Source organism: Sturnira hondurensis, unplaced genomic scaffold, assembly GCF_014824575.4.
Source record: "Sturnira hondurensis isolate 20B ecotype Veracruz unplaced genomic scaffold, ASM1482457v3 Scaffold0008723, whole genome shotgun sequence".
In the NCBI taxonomy this organism is placed as follows: domain Eukaryota; kingdom Metazoa; phylum Chordata; class Mammalia; order Chiroptera; family Phyllostomidae; genus Sturnira; species Sturnira hondurensis.
The window spans coordinates 601382-621566 of NW_028081354.1; the positions used below are offsets into that span (position 1 = coordinate 601382).

The 20185-nt window shown below is 46.2% G+C and overlaps 1 protein-coding gene across 1 annotated transcript in view; it reads right to left on the minus strand.

Moving 5' to 3' along the window:
• The window catches only part of IRAK2 (interleukin 1 receptor associated kinase 2), a 60057-nt gene extending 43069 nt beyond the window's left edge, over positions 1-16988 (minus strand). The window contains exons 1-2 of the mRNA XM_037055603.1: positions 16798-16988; positions 6571-6753 (exon numbers count right to left, since the gene is read on the minus strand). Coding sequence (XP_036911498.1) covers positions 6571-6753; positions 16798-16891 — 277 coding nt within the window. The 5' untranslated portion in view covers positions 16892-16988. The remainder of the gene's footprint in view (positions 1-6570; positions 6754-16797) is intronic.
• Positions 16989-20185: the final 3197 nt, after the last annotated feature.

Consider the following 20185-nt stretch of genomic DNA (forward strand, 5'->3'; position numbering starts at 1 on the left):
ACTAATGCCTTTTTCCCAGTGGAATAACTACTGTGTGGAAGGAAAGTCAGGGGACCTGTCTGTCCTGGGCCATATGGCAATAACTCACAAAAAAACTCACCATCCCTATGTTTTGAAGTTTCCCAGTTTACAAAAAAAAAAGAAAGAAAGTAAGTAAGAAAGAAAAGAAAACAGACAGGGCTAAGTCTAGACCTGTTGTTCAGAGGTGGGGAGTGAGACGATGCCATCTAGGGACCGACCCCAGCAGCAGTTACAGTCATGTGAACCTGACCTCAAATCTCAGCTCATTACTTACTAGCTATGTGGCTTTGGGCATATTACTCAATCTCTGAGCCTCAGTTTCCTCATCTATAAAATGGGGACAATGAGATGTGTGAGATGAGATGCTTGCCTAGCACACACTCGGTGTTAAATCCAAGTTATGACTAGAACCCAGATATGCTGACTCCTAGCCTGAGGGTCTGGGCCCAGCACAGTGCTGCCTCTGATAGCCAGTCCTCAGCAGCCCTGGGGGCTGATTCCTATGCATGTTTTATTGTCCCCCTGTGGTTGGAAAGGGGTGAATGTTGGGGAAACTCCCAAGAGCAAATGCATGAGCCCTGTAACAGCTCAGACTCTTCGGGACAGAAAGAGTTCATTCTGTTTTATTTCACTTTAGGAAGCAGCCAAAAATTCCCCACTCGATGACAGCTCAGCTCCAGGAAGGAAATGACTTTGGATGAGATGCCAAACCAAAAGTTGGAAACTGTCAAGATTGCACAACCAAGAAGAGCGAGCACAAAAATTGAGAAACTTCAGGCTCCCAGGAGGAGAGTAGCAGCAGAAGAGAAGGTAAACCTTGGTCACCTTCCAGATCCCTCCAGATCTAAGAAGCTCCCACTCAGCTGACACCAGGAACCACCCAGGCCCCCACTCCACACAGTGGCAGGAACAGTGGGTACTCCCCAGGCACAAGCCCTCCAAAATCCTCCCTTGACTCTCTGTGAAAGCAAACTTGACCATAGCCTGGGGAACCCTGGCTGGCCTGACCCTGCCCTTCCACAGTCTCAGCCCACCACACTCCCATTGTCCTCTGGCTCGGGGAGGCCTCCATGGGTCCCTTTGGGTCCTCAAGCATCGCCCCCTCCCACCAGGCCTTTGCACATGCTGTCACCTTGGCCTAGAAAGGTCTGTGCGCTCCCTCACTTCAGTTGCCCTCTCATCCTTCCAGAGGAGGCTTCAGTCTCACTTCCTCAGGGAAGTTTCCCCTGACAAGATCAACTCTTCCTCTCTCCCCCATCCTACCTCTCTGTCCCCCCTACTTACACTTCTCCTTCAAGCACTCACTCTGTGGTTGGTTACATGTCCCCTTGTCATCACCCACACTAGACTCACACTCCTTGAGGTCTGGGACCCTGTATTTTCATCACCATATCCCCAGGGCCCAATACATAGCAGACACTCAATAAATATCTTAGTTCATTACTGAGTCTCCTGTTCAACTCGGTGTATCTAACTCCCCATGGGGAGGAACGAGGGAGAGTTCCACCTCACAGGTGAGGCACAGCTGGTTTCTAGCCCCCCTCCTCATAGTCAAAGCGATCTGAGCCCAGCCATCAATGGGCTCAGCTCCCAGGTCTGCTCTCAGTGGCACTGAACTAGCTCCTCAGCTCCGCAGTGGTGGCAGACACACCACCCTCAGCTGGAGGCCAGTGTTGACGGGCTGGCCTCTCCCTTGATTCCTGCCCCTAAGCCCCCAGATGATGGCACACAGGCCCTGAAGGCTGCTGGCTCGCAGGCCTCTCCTAAGCCTGGTAGTCTGGACAGGTTCCTCTTGGTATTAGGACTCTTGTGTTTTAAGGCCCAGAGTGATGGTTGGCCCTAGCCCCTAGGGTCAGACTCTTCTAATGCTGAATGCTGGCCTGACCATATGTTGTTTTGTTTTGTTTTAAGAAAGAGAAACAGAGAGAGCAACATCGATTTGCTGTTCTTCTTATTTATGCATTCATTGGTTGATTCCTGTGTGTGTCCTCACTAGGGATCAAACCCACAACCTTGGTGTATTGCGATGATGCTATAACCAACTGAGCTATCCAGCCAGGGCTGGCCTGACCATATAAATGCTGCCCCTGGCCCCCCAAACTCAGCTCTGCAAAACTGCCTGGCAGTTTCACCATGGTCACCATTACACGGGAGCAGTGTATTAGTTCCACTGGGATGTTAATAAGCATCAAAAGAAAAAGGGGTTCCGTGGTCAACTATAAATGGAAAACATCAGCCCAAAGACGTTTCTTTGCTACAGGACTTATCAGAGCTTTAACATGCCGGTGTACACTGTGAATCTCCGAAGCTCGGAGGCACTGACAAAACGTATGAGATTTCCGAGTTTAGTCATTCACGAGCCTTTGTTTGCAGGGGGTGTTGCCAGAGCTCTCCCGGAAGGCACGCGGTTTGGAAAAGGCTCCTCTAGACCCTGACTTGCCCTGCAGTTGCCCTGTACACACAGTATCGTCCCCATCACATCAACACATCCTTCCACCAGGACACAGAGGCGGCATTCCCCTTGCTGTCCTGACCCAGCGACTGGAGCTTCACCCAAGACCCAGCTCTTCCCTGTGGGCTCAGCGGAGCCTGGCGATGTGACGACTTCAAGGCGGACTCCTTCACAACTGGCTTTGCCAGAAGTTGGGAGGTAACGTGGGGACGAGGGGGTGAGAAAGGGCAACAAGGGGAGGAACATCATCTGACAGGGCGGAGCGGCAACAGCCATTGCCTAGAGCAGATGGAAAAAAACTAGAAATGTGAGGACATGCGTCAAAACAAAAGTTGCAAAAGCAATGTACAGAGGAACTACAAGTTGTGATAGAAATGTATTGGGAGGAAGGGGGGGAAACGTACATAAGCCAAATCCTCTTCTAGGAGGTTATTAATATTTAAGTTGACAAATATGAAAAAGAATAATATAAGCACAGTATTTAGAGACAGCACCAACGTGATAAAGAATATCCATTCCCCCATCTTTCTACATTTAGGAATTTCAGCTTGACATCTGGCTGCCTGGCTAAAAACTACACTTCCTGTGGCTAATTATGGTCTTGTGACTAAGTTCCGGCCAACAGAATCTAATGATGGGATAAGGACAGGAAAGTGCCTCCCCGCCCCTTCCTGCTGGCCGGAGTGTGGAAATGGCAGCAGAAGCAGCGGCGAGGACCTCAGACTACAAGGTGGAAGCCACGTATTGAGGTCAGCAGGGTAACAGAAAAAGCCCGAATCCCTGACACTGCGAACCCACCGTATCAGCCTTGGATTGCCAACACACATACTACTGCTAATTGAAAGAAGTCCTCCTGTAGTTCAAGCTGTTGTCCATGGCCTTTCTGATCACAGCCAAATCAACATAATAACTAATACAGAATCTGGTGCCTAGGAGGAAAGCTCTAAGCAGTAAGGATCCAGACATTGAAGCTGGAAAGCTGGTGACGCTTCTTGAAGCATCACCAGCTTTTGCTTTTGCTTCTTGAAGCAAAGCAAAAAAAGTTGGTAAAACTACCATCACCTGCAACACTCAGAAGGCAGTCCATGTGCCAAGGGCACCTGTAACTGAGGGGACACGTTGCAAATGTTGATTGTTGGTGCATGTGGCTTCTTTTTCAGGAACTTCCAGTAAAAGAGCGATGAACTCTAGTGGACCGAGACCTTGTATGAGCTGAGTTGAAAAGGAAGACTCAGCCTGTAGCTGACAATCCATCTGACCAAGAACCCTCATGTCAGGGGCTCTGAAGAGACAGCCTCAGCAGGAGATAAGACCATGGCCCTAACCTTTCTAATCATGATTCACCTTTCTCAGCCCCACCAATGAACCCACAAAGGGATTATCTGAAGGACACAGAGAGCCCAAAGTCAAATTAAGAGAGCTTCCTGCCCACGCAAATTATCATTTCAGATGGCCTCAAGGGAGGCTCCAGTCAGCACATTAAATTAGGAGGAGAGGCAGGTAGGTCCAGGGCACAGGCCACTAAACGAAAGATCAAACATTCCAGGGTTAGGCCTACAGAGTCAGAACTGATTAGAAGCCAAAAGACAAGAAGCTGCTAGTTTTTTATGAGAATTGTGCTGCCAAAGAAACCACAGGCCTGGTGAGACAAAAGCTTGTAATTGTTTCACCCCTCCAGCCCCACTCGGGCTCCCAAACCCACACCAGCAGGAAGTGGGCTGCAGAAGCCGTGTAGCCCCCCATAAGGGCAGACTCTCTTCTCTCCCCACTTCAGATAAGACCACAGAAAACAATGAACAGGGCACTCCCCCCAACCCCCACCCCCGCCCCACTGCCCACCAAGGCAGCCAGAAGTTAGAGAACCATGTGTTAGAGCCGAGGTTCGCAGGCCCACACTCAATCCACTGAGCTACACCAGCCAGGGCCAGAGCCAAGGTTCTTAAACCTCCATCTGCATGGGATCAGACACTACCCCTGGAGTTTATGAATCAGCAAATGAGGTGAGGCCCAGGAATTTGCATTTCCAATAAGTTCCCTTCTAATAAGTTCCCTGCCAGGTGCTGCTGACAAATAAAATCTGGGAAACACACTTTGAGAATCACCAGTTTACTGAGAACAAGGAGCTGCCAAATGGACCAAGCAAGGGACTTATTCCCCTAACAGAAGGGACCTTTTACAATTCCCATCAGCCAGATTTGTCACCTACTTTAACAAGCACTGCAGTGTGTTTCTCATTTCAAATGAGAGTTTTGATTGAACTCCTATTCAGATTCCACCACTGATAGATAAGACGAGTGTGAATCACCCATAGATCCTGAGCCTTGAGCTGAAGGAAGGAACCAATTCCAGGCCTGTCTCCCTTGGGGAACGGGTGAGAATGTTTTCCGTGCGGGAAGACAGGTGTACATGGATACTCAGACGGCCCAAAGCGGAAGATTGTATGTAGGGAGACTGCTATCCTTCCAATGTTTCTTCCCTCCTCTTCTACAGTCACAGAACCTTTGGTTGTGCATAGAACCTCCCAGCTAAAGATGACATTTCCCAGCCTCCCTTGCAATGAGGTATGATCATGTGACTAGATCCTGGCCAATGGCCTGTGAAAGCAAGTTAGGTGTGCAGCTTCCCTCCTTACCGGCTGGAATGTGCATGCAGGGCACAGAGCAGCCCTCTCAGGTAGGAATCAGCAGCTAGGTGTCCAAGATGGCAGAGCAATGAAAAAGCAAGAACTGGATCCTCCACACCATGGAGCCGCCCCACCAGCCCTGTGCAGCTCGGACTGAAACAGGGGAGAGGAATGAACTGTCTTATCTAAATCACTGTAGTCTGACCTTAGACACAGCAGTGAACCTGAAATGCTAACACAGGAGACTACCAAGAAATGGCTAGAGGGGTAAAAAGGGGTGACACTGGCGAGCACATTTGCTGAAGGACGGAGCGGAGGCTGGGGGATAAGCCTCCTCTACCACTATATTCTAATTCTTACAGCCTCTGACGTCTGACAAATTGGATAACATGATCTTCACGATTAAGGCCAAGAAAATACCAAGAAACAGAGACCCACATACTCCCCTCTTCACACCATCAGACCAGCGGCCACCCGCAGTACAGGGTTTCAAAAGACTTGGTGCCAGCGTGGCCCCCAAAGGCTCCCACACGTCACCCCTCAGTTCAGGCCCAACCTCAGGAAAGCCTCTGTTGATACAAACGATATGACCCGCAGACACAGGTCTCTGAGGAAGCCACTTTCCACCCAGGGCTTTAGGCGATTGTGATCGTCAAGCACTGTTTCCTGAAAATCTATTTAAAGCCCTTTAAGTGGTGGGCAGAAATCAGGTTCTCAAATTGCCAGAGGCAACTGAGCAAGGTCATAAACAATCTTCAGCAAGTACCTGCAAAATAAGGTTTAATTAATGCTACCTTTAGGGAAGGGAAACCAGCTTGGACTAGTTGGAATACAGAAACTTAAAATGCTTGCCACACACCCTCCATATTCGCCTCCAAAAGGTAACCGAAATTTATAGCACTTTGTGTGGGGTCGGGGGAGATACGGAAAGGAGAGAAAGGGGGAGCGTCTTGCCCATGAACAGAGCGTCCTGTGAAAACAGCCAGGCTCCTCAAACAAAAGGACAGCCGGGGGATTTGGTGATGTGGAGGCAGGCTTTACTCTCCCTTCCTCTAGCAGTTTTAATCAGCAAGGCTAAGGGGAAGAGAAAGAGGTTTGGAAAACAAAGGCAGACGTCACAGCCCTGAGAGGACAGAGGCAGCTGGGACAGGAAAGCCAGGATTTGAGTCAAGTTCTGTGCAGGAGAGAGGCTGACAGACAAAATGACACTGTTTCCTAAAGGCCCAAACGCTGTGTTCTGTGATGGGAAAAGCTAAGGAGGACTCTGCACCCAGACAGCCTGTACTGTCCACCAGTGTCCACCACGTCCACCAGTAACCAGAGAGGCAGCCCCTGTGACTAATTTCTTAGTTGGATGGCAAACTCTTTCATTCAAAATTTTTTTTTAAGATTAAAAAAGGCCTTAGAGCCAGAGTGTAGCTCCTACTGAAACACGCTCGAGGGCCGGCCACGCGGGACCGTCTTGGTTACTCACAGTTCAGGAGGATCTGGGCGGCACGGTAGAGCTCCAGGTGGCACAGCAGGTCCAGCAGCTGCTGGACGGTGGCCTGTCGCATCCCCCACCACCACAACAGCTCCCGGGTGATGCTCACACCCTGCACCCGCTCCATCGACTTGATCTTCCGCAGCTGGGTCAGGTCTGTGATCACGTAGGAGGCTGGAAGACAAGTTGAGAGGACCTGCTTCAGAGTTAGAAAAGCAGCCCCTCCACGAGAGGGTCAGCATGCTAGCCAGGCCTTGTTCACAGCACTTTTCCCCTCTGCCCCCTGCCAAACCCGAAATTCCACCATCAGCTGGGGTCCACAGGCAGCCCAAGTTATAATGTTGATTCCATGTAATATTCATAAGGGCAAGCACGTTAACGCTCGAACCTAAATATCAACTTTGCTGCCACACAAGACTTCGGAGAAAGACCACTGGATGCTAGGGGTCAGGGGCCTAGAGCTTTAGCTGCTTATTTGCTCTGGGTGAGTCCTTCCGCCATGGAATCGGTTTCCTCGACTGTAACAGCTGAGTAACAACTTTGCCTGCCATTCCCCCCCGCAACCCCAGAATAGAGGCCCATGTAGGAGTTTTATGTGTTTTGTTCACTAACAGATCCCCAGAGCAGAGAACAGTGCCTGGCACAGAGTAGGTGAGGCAGGGGAGGTGCCCAGGGGGCAAAATGTAAGGAGGGGCTCTCTCAGGGCTGACTGTGCACTGTCAGACCGGCCAGTAAGCCAAGACAAGGGGAACAGGGACATAGACAGGTAGTTAAATAAATAGCCAAGCAGTCCACAGCTATACAGTAAGTCGTAAATCCTATCTTCCCTACTGAGGACACTGAAGAATAAGTGGTTCAGCCCTGGACAGGTCGCTCAGTTGGTTAGAGCATCATCCCAATACCCCAAGCTTGTGGGTTCAATCCCTGGTCAGGGCACATATAAGAATCAACCAATGAATGCATCATAAATAAATGGAACAACAAGTCCATGTTTCTCTCTCTAAAAAATCGGTAAATAATTATTTTTCAAAAAAAGAGTAAATAGTTTACACTTTTCCTCCCCAACCACAGGGTAAGTAGCTTAAACCACCCTACTCAGGAGGGAGGGAGGTAACAGAAAGCCAGGTGATGCCACTTGTGCCAACCACACCCAAAGACAGAATAACTCTTATTGGGGGGCATCAGCATAAAGGTGATGAATATTCTATTAAGATCCTTCCCTAATACTTCCCCGAAACACACAGTCATTATTTATTTGTGTTTGTTTAAAGATTTTATTTATTTATTTTTAGAGAGAAGGTAAGGGAGGGAGAAAGAGAGGGAGAGAAACGTCGATGTGTGAGAGAAATACAGATACGTTGCCTCTTGCGCACCCCTAACTAGAGACCTGGCCTGCACCCCAGGCATGTACCTTAACGGAAATCGAACCGGTGACCTTTCAGTTCACAGGCCAACGCCCAATCCACTGAGTCATTCCAGCCAAGGCTGTTTGTTTGTTTTTATTGAATTGAAGCATTATAGAATTGTACACCTGAAACCTATATAATTATATTGACTCCCAGCCTTTAAAACCCTCTAGCCTAAGGACCCAGCGCATGCTCGCCAACCAGGCAGCATGCCTTTCCTTTCCCCCTCTTCTTCCTTCCAGGTGCTTTTCCTCTGCCTTTCTCGCAAGTTCCAAGGGCCCTTCTCCTGCCTCTGTAACTTGTTTCCTGTGCCTACACAACTCAGCTGGCTCACTTTACTACCTCTGTAACTTTCTAAGTAAACTTTCTCCTGTCATTTGAGTTCCTGGCTCTGAATTATTTCTTTGCCAAATTCAAGAACCAAGGTCCAACTTTGCCAGTAAGATCTGGTGCCATTTCATTGCCAATGTCATCAGTAACATTTGCGGAATCTGAAGAGTAGGTGCCTCTTTATGCCGCTTTAAAATTTACCCTGAGCATCTCATTCTCCTCATCCCGAAGTCTCAACCCTGCCAGGCGAAACATGAATGAACAAATGAGTGAATGAATGGGTGAGCAAGCCAACCCACCATGGCCCACTATCCTCGTAGAACCGTTACGAAGATCAAGAGAGCCTGTGGATCTAAAAGCACTTTTCCAACTCTGAAGCACTGCACAAAATTTGCAGGGGTCTATGACTGGCAATACCAAAAATAATGCATTTCTGCCCTGGCTGGTGTGGCTCAGTGGATTAAGTGCCAGCCTGTGAACCAGAGGGTCGCTGGTTCAATTCTCAGCCAGGGCACATGCCTCGGTTGCAGGCTGGGTCCCAAGAAGGGGGTGCTCGAGAGGCAACCGCACAGTAATGTTTCTCTCCCTCTCTCCTTTTCCTTCCCTCTCTCTAAAAATAAAATTAAAAATCCTTAAAAATAATGCATATCTTTTTTTCATTTTTTGTTATAAAGTTAATGGTTGCTCACTAACAGAAACTTGGGGAATACAGGGGAAACATAATAAAACGAGTCTCACAGTATCCTATTAGGACACTTTCCCTTCTCACCCCCATCCCCATACACACACAGGTGTGGTTCTGGATGCAGCTGTCGCCAGGCTGTAAGATTTTGCAGCCTGACCCTATTTATTAACTTTATACCATAAGCATTTTCCCAGTTGTTATAAACTCTTTATAAGTGGCTTTTTCGAATGGTTACAAAGTATTCTGCTGAGTTTACGGAAGTGAGAGAGGCATTTTATTTAACTAGGAATAAATAAAATGCTTCAGTTCTAGGGTTTCAGAAATCACAAAGCAAGAATCTATGTAAACATCAAGTCATCCATTCTTTCATTCTTTCATTCTTTCATTTGTTCGTTTGACACAATATGATTGGGCACTACTGTGCCCTGGGCCTGTGACAAGCTCTAGAGATCCTGTGGTGACTAAGCCAGAAGCCCATGGAGCTTTTCTACTTGAAAAATACAAACATAAGTGAACTGAGTGAGGAAGGGGGCCAAGAGACGAAGCCCAAGAGAACATAACTGAGGGCTTTGATGCTGGGCTAGGGGTTTGGACTTGGCCCTAAGAGCCATGAGCACAATGCTAGACCTCAGGACCAGGAGGGACAGAATCATGTTGCACAACCCCCTTCCTTTGAAGGAGTGGGGAAGGGTGTGGCAGTTTCCTGCAGAGAGAAAGCCTCCAGGAGAGTGTGCCCTGTTAGGATGGAAAGTTCCTTGAGTTGCAACTTTTAGTCACTGGAAACCCCAGGACAGTTTCTAGGACAATGGGAAGTGATGTCAGCGGGGTCAGGGGCTGCTTCTGACAGCAGAAAGAAAACAGCAGAGAGAAGCTATGCTCACACCTCCCACTCTTGGAGGCAGCTTAATGTGTCATGAGAAAACCAGAAGCACAGGGCTGCCCCTGAACACCATGGCTGTGGGAACTCAGCCACAGCCCTTAGCCTCTGTGCGTTGCATTTCCTCCCAGGCAATGCAGGAGAAATAAGAACTAAACGCTAAGGCACCTGTAGTCTGGACATCCTAGCTCCATGAAAATGCTGCATGTTAAGGTATTGACCTAGTAACATCTAACTACACCTGTGAAACAGGGTCCAAACAAGATGGGGATCTCAGGGTGGGGGCGGTCAGGCACTGCTGAGGGCCCTGTTACATACACCTCTTTTCCCCACACACACAGGTAATAGGACATTTGGAAAATAGGAGAAAATCAAAGTCCCCACTTGGAAGATACCAGGAAAAGCACTGCTTACACTTTTGCTTCTAATCTTCCAGATTTTGCCCTGGCTGGTGTGACTCAGTGGATTAAGTGCCAGCCTGCAAACCAAAGGGTTGCCGGTTGGATTCCCAGTCAGGGCACATGCCTGGGTTGGGGCCAGGTCCCCAGTGGGAGGTGTGCAAGAGGCAACCACACACTGATGTTTCTCTCCCTCTCTTCCTCCCTCCATTCCCCTCTCTAAAAATAAATAAAATCTTTTAAAAAATTTAATCTTCCAGATTTTTCTATAAATATAAAAATACATGCTTATGTCAGCGGGACAGTTTCAATGATGGTCTAGGCCCAGACTTTGGACTCAGAGGCCTGGGTTCTAACACTATCTCTGCTACTTACTTGCTGTGTGCTTGGGAAGGCCCTTCACCCCTCCCTGTTTCCTTATCTGCAAATGAGGATAATAACAGCACCTGCCTCAGAGGGCATTGAGAGGATTAGATGACTGTTATGTAAAGAAGCACTTGGAATAGTGGCTGGCACCTGGTAAATGAGATATGAATGTCAGCTGTAGTTATTAAACCATCTACACTCTTCAAAACCCTGTTTTTATCCCCTCTGGTTAACACCACGTGGAAATCATCCCTCCAGATGTGAGTTCCTGAATCCTTCAGGAGTTCACCCAATGCAGTAGAAAGCTTGCCCTTCTTCAAAGCGCTCTGGAGCAGACCTGACACAGCCTCCTGAACTGACCCGCCCTACGGTCAAATGCCCCTTGTGTGACTGAGAGAAGGGGGAAGCACTAAGGACAGTCCCCACCACCATGTCCCCTAAGCCTCTCAGCCTTTCATCTGCATTTTACAGGTGAGGAGAGTTCCTTGCCTGAAGCCACACAGCTGGGTAAGGACAAAGCAGGGCTCTGCACAGACTGGTACGTGCACGAGTGAGCGAGATGAGGAGCAGTCCGACAATGGAACCCCTGTCCCTGGGTCCCTCAAAATACACTCAGGGTGAAGCTGTAAGAAGCCTGCTTTGCCCCAAGGGCAAAAATGGATGCAGCTGCAATGACAGGGAAATGACCAGGAGGCAGCTATGTTATCTGTCAAAAACTCTCAGATTCAAAGATTGTGTATATCTGTGGCTGTGTGATTCTGAGTCACATTAAGGATGTTCTCAACCCCATTCCCCAGGACCTCAATCTGCCCTAAGCCACTAAAATAATTGCAGAAGCCAAGATCCACTAGGACTGGAAGGACAATCGTAGTCACTGGTTCTGCTGAAGAGGAAATCAGAGAGTGTGGTGACTTGGCAAGGACCAGCTAAACTGGGGGCACAACTGGCTCCCAGCCCAGTGACCCCCGATCAACACAGAGAGCTGGCTGACCATGGGCTCAAAGCCATCCCTGCAGGGCAAGAAGTGGACACACCCCATGCCCTCACCAGTCATACAACCTTCAGCTCACCATACATTCAAGTGGTCACTTATATCTGCCCTCAGCCAGGGGCTGTCCCAGGCTCTGGAAATACAGGAGAGAAATGGACCGGTGAGGTCCCTGCCTTCATGACGCTGACATTCTCTGGGAAGAGGCCAACCAAACATGGAACAAGGTAATGTCAAAGCTGTTAAGTGGAATGAAGGAAATAAAACATGGTGATGGAGTTGAGAATAATGGGGCAGGCCTCTTGAACAAGGTGACCAGGAACTGAGACCTAAAGGACTGTGCCCCCACCAAAGGTGCCTGTGTCCTAGACCCCAAAATCTGTGTATATGTCATCTTACATGACGAAAGGGAATTTGTAGGTTAGAGCAGAGGTGTCAAACTCATTTTCACTGGGGTCCACATCAGCCTCATGGTTGCCTTCAAAGGGCTGAATGTAATTTAGGGAGTTAAGGAGTAGTTACATTTACACAGTCCTAAAATTATTTCAGCCCTTTGAAGGCAACCACAAGGCTGATGTGGTCCACCCCCGCAGTGAAAATGAGTTTGACAACCCTGGGTTAGGGTTTTAAAATGAAATTAGCCTGCACTATCTGGGTGGGCCCAGTGTCATCACAATGGTCCTTCTAAGAGGAAAGCAGGAGTCAGAGAAGATATGAGGACAAGAGCAGAGGTCAGAGAGAGAAATCTGACAACGTTATGTGGTTGGCTTTGAAGAAAGGGGCCATGAGCCACAGGATATTCCCCAAAGAGGTATTCCCCAAAGAGGATGTACAAAAGGCAGCCTCCAGAAGCTAGTAAAGGCAAAGAAATGAATCTCCTCCCCCAGGGCCTCCAGAAAGAATGCAGCTCTGCTGACCCCTCGATTTTAAGACTTCTGACCTCCAGAATTATAACAGAATATATCTGTGCTGTTCTTACGCCACTAAATTTATGGTAATTTGTTACAGCAGCAAGAGGAAACCAGTACAGACTAGAATGCCATTCTTGGGGAGCACAGGTGGAAGACTGTCCCAGGCAGAGAAAAGAGCAAGTGCAAAGTCCCTGACTCTGAACCAAGGAGGCCAGTGTGGCTGAAGCAGGGTGAGCAAGAGGGCGCGAGAGAACAGGAGGTCAGATTGCATCAGTTTGGGCAGGCCTGGTGAGAAGTTTGGATTATATCCTAAACCACAGCGGAAAGCCTCTTAGATCTTTGAGCAATTCTAGTGTCTCCAGGGCTTAAAAAGTTCGAGGTATTCCCCAAAGAGGATGTACAAAAGGCCAGTCTGCACATGAAAGATGCTCCACATCATTAGTCATTAGAGATATACAAATGAAAACCACATGACACCCTGTCACACCTGCTCCAACAGCTAAAACCAAAAGGATAGACAATAACAAGTGTTGGTGAATATGCAGAAATGAACCCTCATACACTGCGAAACTAGCTCTCAAACACTTTAGAAAACAGTCTGGTAGTTCCTCAAAATGTTAAATAGAGAGTAACCCTATGATTCAGTAATTCCACTCCCAAGACATACACCCAAGGGAAATGAGAACATGTGTTTACACAAAAACTTGCACACAAATGTGCATGGGAACATTGTCCACGACAGCCAAAAAGGGAAAAGAACCCAAATGTCCATCAACTGATAAAATGCAGTATGTCCATACCATAGAATATTATTCAATAATAAAAAGAAATTAAGCACTGATTATGCTACAATAGGATGAACCTTGAAAACATGCTAAACCAAAGTCAGTTGTAAAGAACTACACATTGCCCTGGCTGGTATGGATTGGTGGATTCAGTGCAGCCTATGAACCAAAGGGTCACCAGTTCGATTCCTAGTCAGGGCAGATGCCTGGGTTGCTGGCCAGGCCCCTAGTAGGGAGTGTGCAAGAGGCAATCACACTTTGAGGTTTCTCTCCCTCTGTTTTTCCCTCCTTTCCCTTCTCTCTAACAATAAATAAATAAATAAATAAAATATTTTTTAAAGAAACACATATTGTATGATTATATTTATATAAAATGTATGATTATATTTATATAAAATGTCCAGAGTAGGTAATACCTAAATCAGGGGGAACTGAGAGATGTGTGTGGGATGTGGAGGTAACAGTTAAGGGGTACAGGATTTCGATTGAGGGTAATTAAAATGTTCTAACATTGATTGTGAATAGGGATGTACAACCCTGTATATACTAAATGCCACCAGATTGTATACTTTTTAAAAAATTTTTAGATTATTTATTTATGTATCTATCTTTAGAGGGGAAGGAGAGAGGGAGAGAAACATCAATGTATGGTTGCCTTTCATGCGTCCCCTGCTGGGAGTTGGCCTGCAGGGAACCAGCCTGCAACCCAGACATGTGCCCTGACTGGGAATCGAACCGTGATCCTCTGGTTGGCAGGCTTGTGCTCAATCCACTGAGCTACGCCAGCCAGGGCCCCAGATTGTACACTTTAAATGGGTAAATTGTATGGTATGTGAATTGTATCTCAATAAAGTTGTTTAAAAAAAATCGAAGTGTGCCTTCTCAATCAATTTCCCAGTAGCTGTTCTGGCATTCACAGTTAAGGCCAACAGGAAAAAAAACTAGAGGGAGTCTATGACACAAAGTTCGCCCACTGCCCAGGAAACATTCAAAGTAGTTCAATCACAGATCAACCCAGCAAAGGGATGCAGTATCATCTAGGAAATCCAGTCACAATACACATTCTCAGAGGGGCCCTGACGAGTTACCACTGACTGTCTCTAAGGAGAGGAACAGGGACCAGGGAAGGGCAAGACACCTTCCTCTATCACAGGTTCATTATTTACATCACTTAACCTAGTGCATTTGTTACTTTTATCCATCAAAAAGAATTAATAAAAACACACTGACAATAAATCCATGTTGCTAAAGAATATTGCTTGGCAAGAAGAAATAATTGTGATATATTTTAAGTGAAAAAGTAGGCTATTAGAATCTTCAAAATTGTATGACTTTTTAAAAATGTACACACATAAATAAATATGTTTTTTAAAAAGGCTAAAAGGCTCAAATACGTAGAACTCTGGTGGCACATGGTAAGAAGTCAATAAATGTTAGCTACTGCTGTTGGTTTGTTTTGTTTTGTTTTTAAATCCTCACCCAAAAATATGTGCATTGATTTTTGAAAGAGACGAAAAGGGAGAGAGAGAGAGACATCAATGTGGGAGAGAAACATTGATCAGTTGCCTGCCAAACATACCCTGACCAGGGATCAAACCTGCAACCTTGGTATGTGCCCTGACCAGGAATCGAACCCACAACCTTTTGGTGTACTGGACAATGTTCCAAACATCTGAGCCACCCAGCCAGGACTGTTGTTTTTAAAATTACTATTGATGGAGGGAAAAGGCAGAAAACTGTACTTGAACAGCAATTAAAAATGTTTAAAAATATTAAAATAAAATAATTATTGGTATCCAATATTAAAAATGGTTATCCCTGAGAGGTAGAATTTGAGCTTTGTTTGGTTGTTTCCCACAGCATTTTGCAATAAGCATTTATTATTTTTGTTAGTGGTTTAAAACAGAGTTTATGAACCTTAGCACTATTGACAGCTTGGGCTGGATAATTCTTCATGGAGGGGGCTGTCCTGGGCACTACGGGATGCACAGCAACATCTCTGGCCTCTGCCCACTGCTTCTCCCAAGTTGGGACAACCAAAAATGTCTCCAGACATTGGCAAATATTCCCTAGGCAGCAAAATCACCCCTGGTTGGGAACCACTAGGTTAAAATAGATGTTATTTGCTCAAACTGATTAATAACACACATATGTTCATTTCTCTCAACTGTGTGTGTGTGTATAAAATGTGGTGTATGTTATCTAAATTTTAAAGAAAGGATAATTATTTAAAAAATAAAGTGACATGAGTGACACTGACTTAAAACATAAAACAGCCCTGACTAGTGTAGCTCAGTGGATTGAGCTCAGTAAACTGAAAGGTAGCTAGTTGCTGGTTCAATTCCCAGTCAGGTCACATGCATGGGTTTAGGGCCAGGTCCTCAGTAGTGAGTATGCAAGAGGCAACCAATCACACAATTGATGTTTCTCTCTCCTTTTCTCCCTCCCTTCCCCTCTCTTTAAAAGTAAATAAATAAAGTCTTTTAAAAAAACTAAGAATGATTATTATTAATATTTTTCATTGATTTGAGAGCAAGAGAGAGGAATGGAAAGAAAGGCTGCATTGTTGTTCCACTTATTTATGCACTCACTGTTTTTTTTCTTGTATGTGCCCTGACAGGAAATCGAACCCACAACCTTGGCATATCAAAATAATGCTCTAACCAACTGAGCTAGCCAGCCAGAACCAAGAATGGTTATTGATATACTTCCTTATTACTTACAAGATTTTCTGACACTTAAGTGTCAGGTGCTTTTTATACAATTTTCAGTTCTCACAACAACCTTTATTTTACAGAATAAAAAGCTGAGGCTCAGAAAGGTCAAGGAACTCACCCACAATCACCAGCTAGGAGGTGGTGGCCTGGAATGTAGACCTTTACTTGGGAACATGAGGACCACAGGCACAGCCTCCCCCCAGATGCCTAGAGCTCTCAGCAATCACCAGGCACAAACAAAACACACCAAGGAGTTACAAAGTCCTAGTGGAGCCAGACTTTATTCAAATACCATTCTATGCCAAGCTATGCCCCCAGGCAAGTGACTCTACCTTTCCAAATCCGTTTCTCCCTGGATAAAACCGGGTAAGGGAAATACGAAACAGGCACTTTATAGGTGGTGACTAAGTGAGATAATGCCTGCCAAGTGCTTACATTCAGGGCCCCGCACACTGATAGCTTACGTTAAGTGCTCATAGCTATTATTATCAGCTTTACTGTTAACAGCACCATCAAGTCGGTCATTACTTAGCGACAGAGTGTCAGAGGAAATCTTCCAAAATCACAAAACGCTTCCCAGACAATCGTACTAGGATCCATAGAGGGAGCAGTGGCCTGCCTGCGGGCACACAGAGAGGCCCGAGTCCAGATGACTGCAGGCAGAGGACCCCCGCCCGGATCAGGACCCACTTACAGAGAGGCTAGGAGGGGGTTTGGAGGCCGGCCCCGGCGGGGGCGCTAGGGTACCCACTCACCAAAATGCATCCAGTCCCAGTCGCTGAGTGTGTCTATGTTGCGGCACAAGTCATCCAGCACCCAGGAAGGCAGCTGGTAGATGTAGCAGGACATGGCGGGACTGCAAGGGCCGGCGGAGAAGCTCCCGGGAGACTGAACCACACGAGGCTGCGAGAGTCCACTTCTCTATCCCGGCCCTGGCCCTTCCCACCGGGCCCGCCTCGGCCTCCCCGGGAAGTGGGCGGGGCCAGCGCTTGGCACCAGTGCCATCCAGCGGCGGCTGCGACGTGGGGCGCTATTTCGTGTGGCCCGCTGGACCAGAGCAGCTGTGAAACCAAAATGGTCAGAGCTAGCAAAGGAAATTGAGACCCAGAATGGAGAGGAGACACGGCTAAGGCCATCCGGAAATTCCGTAGCAGTCCTAGGAGGACTTTCAATTCCATTTCTAGGGCTTCTGGCGCTCTGCCACATATAATTCTTTCAACAAATATTCTATTAATTACCTCCCATTCTACAGATGAGGAAACTGAGTCTCAAGTCAATTGTAATTCGGTTGAGCAAAATTGGCCAAGTGACATAGGATTCAACCCAAATATGATTCCAAAGGAAGTCCTCTTTTGGCTCTAGTATATTGTCCCACCACAAAAATTTTCTCATGATCCCACACAGTTCATTTCTTCCCCTAATTTGCTATTTCCAAGGCCAACACCCTCTCTACCAGTTAGAAACAGTTATTGAGACTGAATACAATTAGTTGCATAGTTATGTCATTTTGACCTGTTCACATTAAATTTCATTGAAATGACAGTCAGTGATTGGCAATCCCACCTGCACATCAGAATTATCTGGAGATTTTTATTAAAAGTGTTTAAATATGTTTATTGATTTTAGAGAAGGGAGAGAGAGAAATATCTACATGAGAGAAAAACATTGATCGGCTGCCTTCTATATACACCTCAACCAGGAATCAAACCCCCAACCAAGGTATGTGCCCCAATCAGGAATCCAACCCCCAAGCCACTGGTGCACAGGATGTCACTCCAACCAAGTGAGCCACACCAGCCAGGGCCATCTAGGGAAATTTTTAAAAACTATATATGCCCACCCTAACCTCCAGAGAGCCACACTTAATTGTTCTGGGTGGGGCTCAGGCACATGCATTTTAAAAAGCTTCCAGGTAGCCCTGGCTGGTGGGCCTCAGTGGCCTGTCTGCAAACCAAAGGGTCACTGGTTTGATTCCCAATCAGGGCACATGTCTGGGTTTTGGGCTGGGTCCCCAGTGATGGGGGTGAAAGAGGCAACCACACATTGATGTTTCTCCCTCTCTTTCTCCCTTCCTACCCCTCTCTAAAAATAAATAAATAAAATCTTTTTTAAAAAAGATTTTATTTATTTTTAGAGAGAGGGGAAGGAGAGGGAGAGGGAAAGAAACATCAATGTGCAGTTGCCTCTTGCGCACCCCCTACTGCGGACCTGGCCCATAACCCAGGCATGTGCCCTGACTGGGAACTGAACCAGCAACCCTTTGCTTCACAGTCTGGTATTTGATCCACTGAGCCACACCAGCCAGGGCTAAATAAATAAAATGCCTAAAAAGCTTCCAGGTAAATCTAATTATGTACTGCCAGAGTCAAGAAACAATGTTAATCAGGAAATTGGGGCACGGAGATAGATTGATGAAGAAGAAATAATAATAAACCTTCCCTGAACTTCATACATACTTTTTCTTTTCTTTTTTTTTTGAGATTTTATTTATTTTTCAGGCAGAGGAGAAAGTCGGTAAAAAGGGAGAGAAACATCGATGTGCTTGGCTGACTCTCAGAGGCCCCTTAATGGGGGACCTGGCCTGCACCCAGGCATGTGCCTTGACCAGGCTTCGAACCAGTTACCCTTCCATTCCTAGTACTCCAGCGCTCAACTGCTGAGCCATGCCAGCCAGCACTATTTTTTCCTTTTCTAATAAAATATCTTTATTGGTTTTTCTGAGAGTACATGACCATTGTCCAAAAGGAGAAATGGAGTGAATTAAGAAATAAACCCACCCTTGTCTTTCCTCCTCTGTTGTAGGGAAAAACCCACTTCCCTCTCTTCTCCTGTCGGAGAGGGGCATTCCCACCCCTCTACCCTTCTTTAGTTCTTATGGCTGCTCTAGTAATAACAAAATTGGCATAAACTAGGTTAACAGGAGAAAACCCCATTTAATATGCACACGGGAGATTCACAGTATGATGCTCAGTTCATAAAATGAGGCTCAAAAATGATCAAACTGGTTATATTTTACATTATTTGGACAAAGAAACAACTGTGTGGGAAACTGACAAAACAAAAAAAAGTTCAGTGCTAAAGAGGAGTCTGAGCACGTTGTATACTCTTTTAAGAGTGACACCATAACTTCAAGGCCACTGTAATCAAAACGGTCTGGTACTGGCATAAGAACAGACACATAGGTCAATGGAACAGAATAAAGAGCCCAGAAATAAACCCATGTCTCCATGGTCAAGTAATATTTGACAAAGGGGGCAGAAGCATAAAATGGAGTAAAATTAGCCTCTTCAATAAATGGTATGGGGAGAAGTGGGCAGGTATATGCAAAAAAAAAAATGAAACTGGACCACCAACTTATACCATACACCAGAATAAACTCAAAATAGATAAAAGACTTAAACATAAGTTGGGAATAACATAAAAATCCTAGTGGACAAACATAGGCAGTAAACTTTCAGATATCTCACATAGCAACATTTTTGCCAATATATCTCCTAAGGCAAGGGAAATAAAGGAAAAAAATAAACAAATGGGACTACATCAAATTAAAAGCCTTCTGCATGGCTAAAGAAACCATCATCAAAATGAAAAGGGAACCAACCGTATGGGAGAACATACTTGCCAATGATAATTGGATAAGGATTTAATCTACAAACTCTATAAAGAACTCACATGACTCAACACCAGGAAGACAAAGAATCCAATTAAAAAATGGGCAATGGACCTGGATAGACACTCCTCCAAGGAGAACATACAGAGGGCCCAGAGACATACGAAAGGATGTTCAACATCACTAGCTAGCCATGAGAGAGATGCAAATTAAAACCACAATGAGATGTCACCTCGCACCTGGCAAAATGGCCATCATTAATAAGACGACAAAGAGCAAGTACTGTCGAGGATGCAAAGAGAAAACTAGTGCACTGTTGGTGGGAATGCCGACTGTGGAAAACAGTATGAAATTTCCTCAAAATTAAAAATGAATCTGCCTTTTGATGCAGCGATTCCACTGCTGGGAATATATCCTAAGAATCACAAAACACCAATTCAAAAGAATTTTTTCACCCCTATGTTCATAACAGCTCTATTATAATAGCCAAGATTTGGAAACAGCCTAACGGCCCATCAGTAAATGAGTGGATC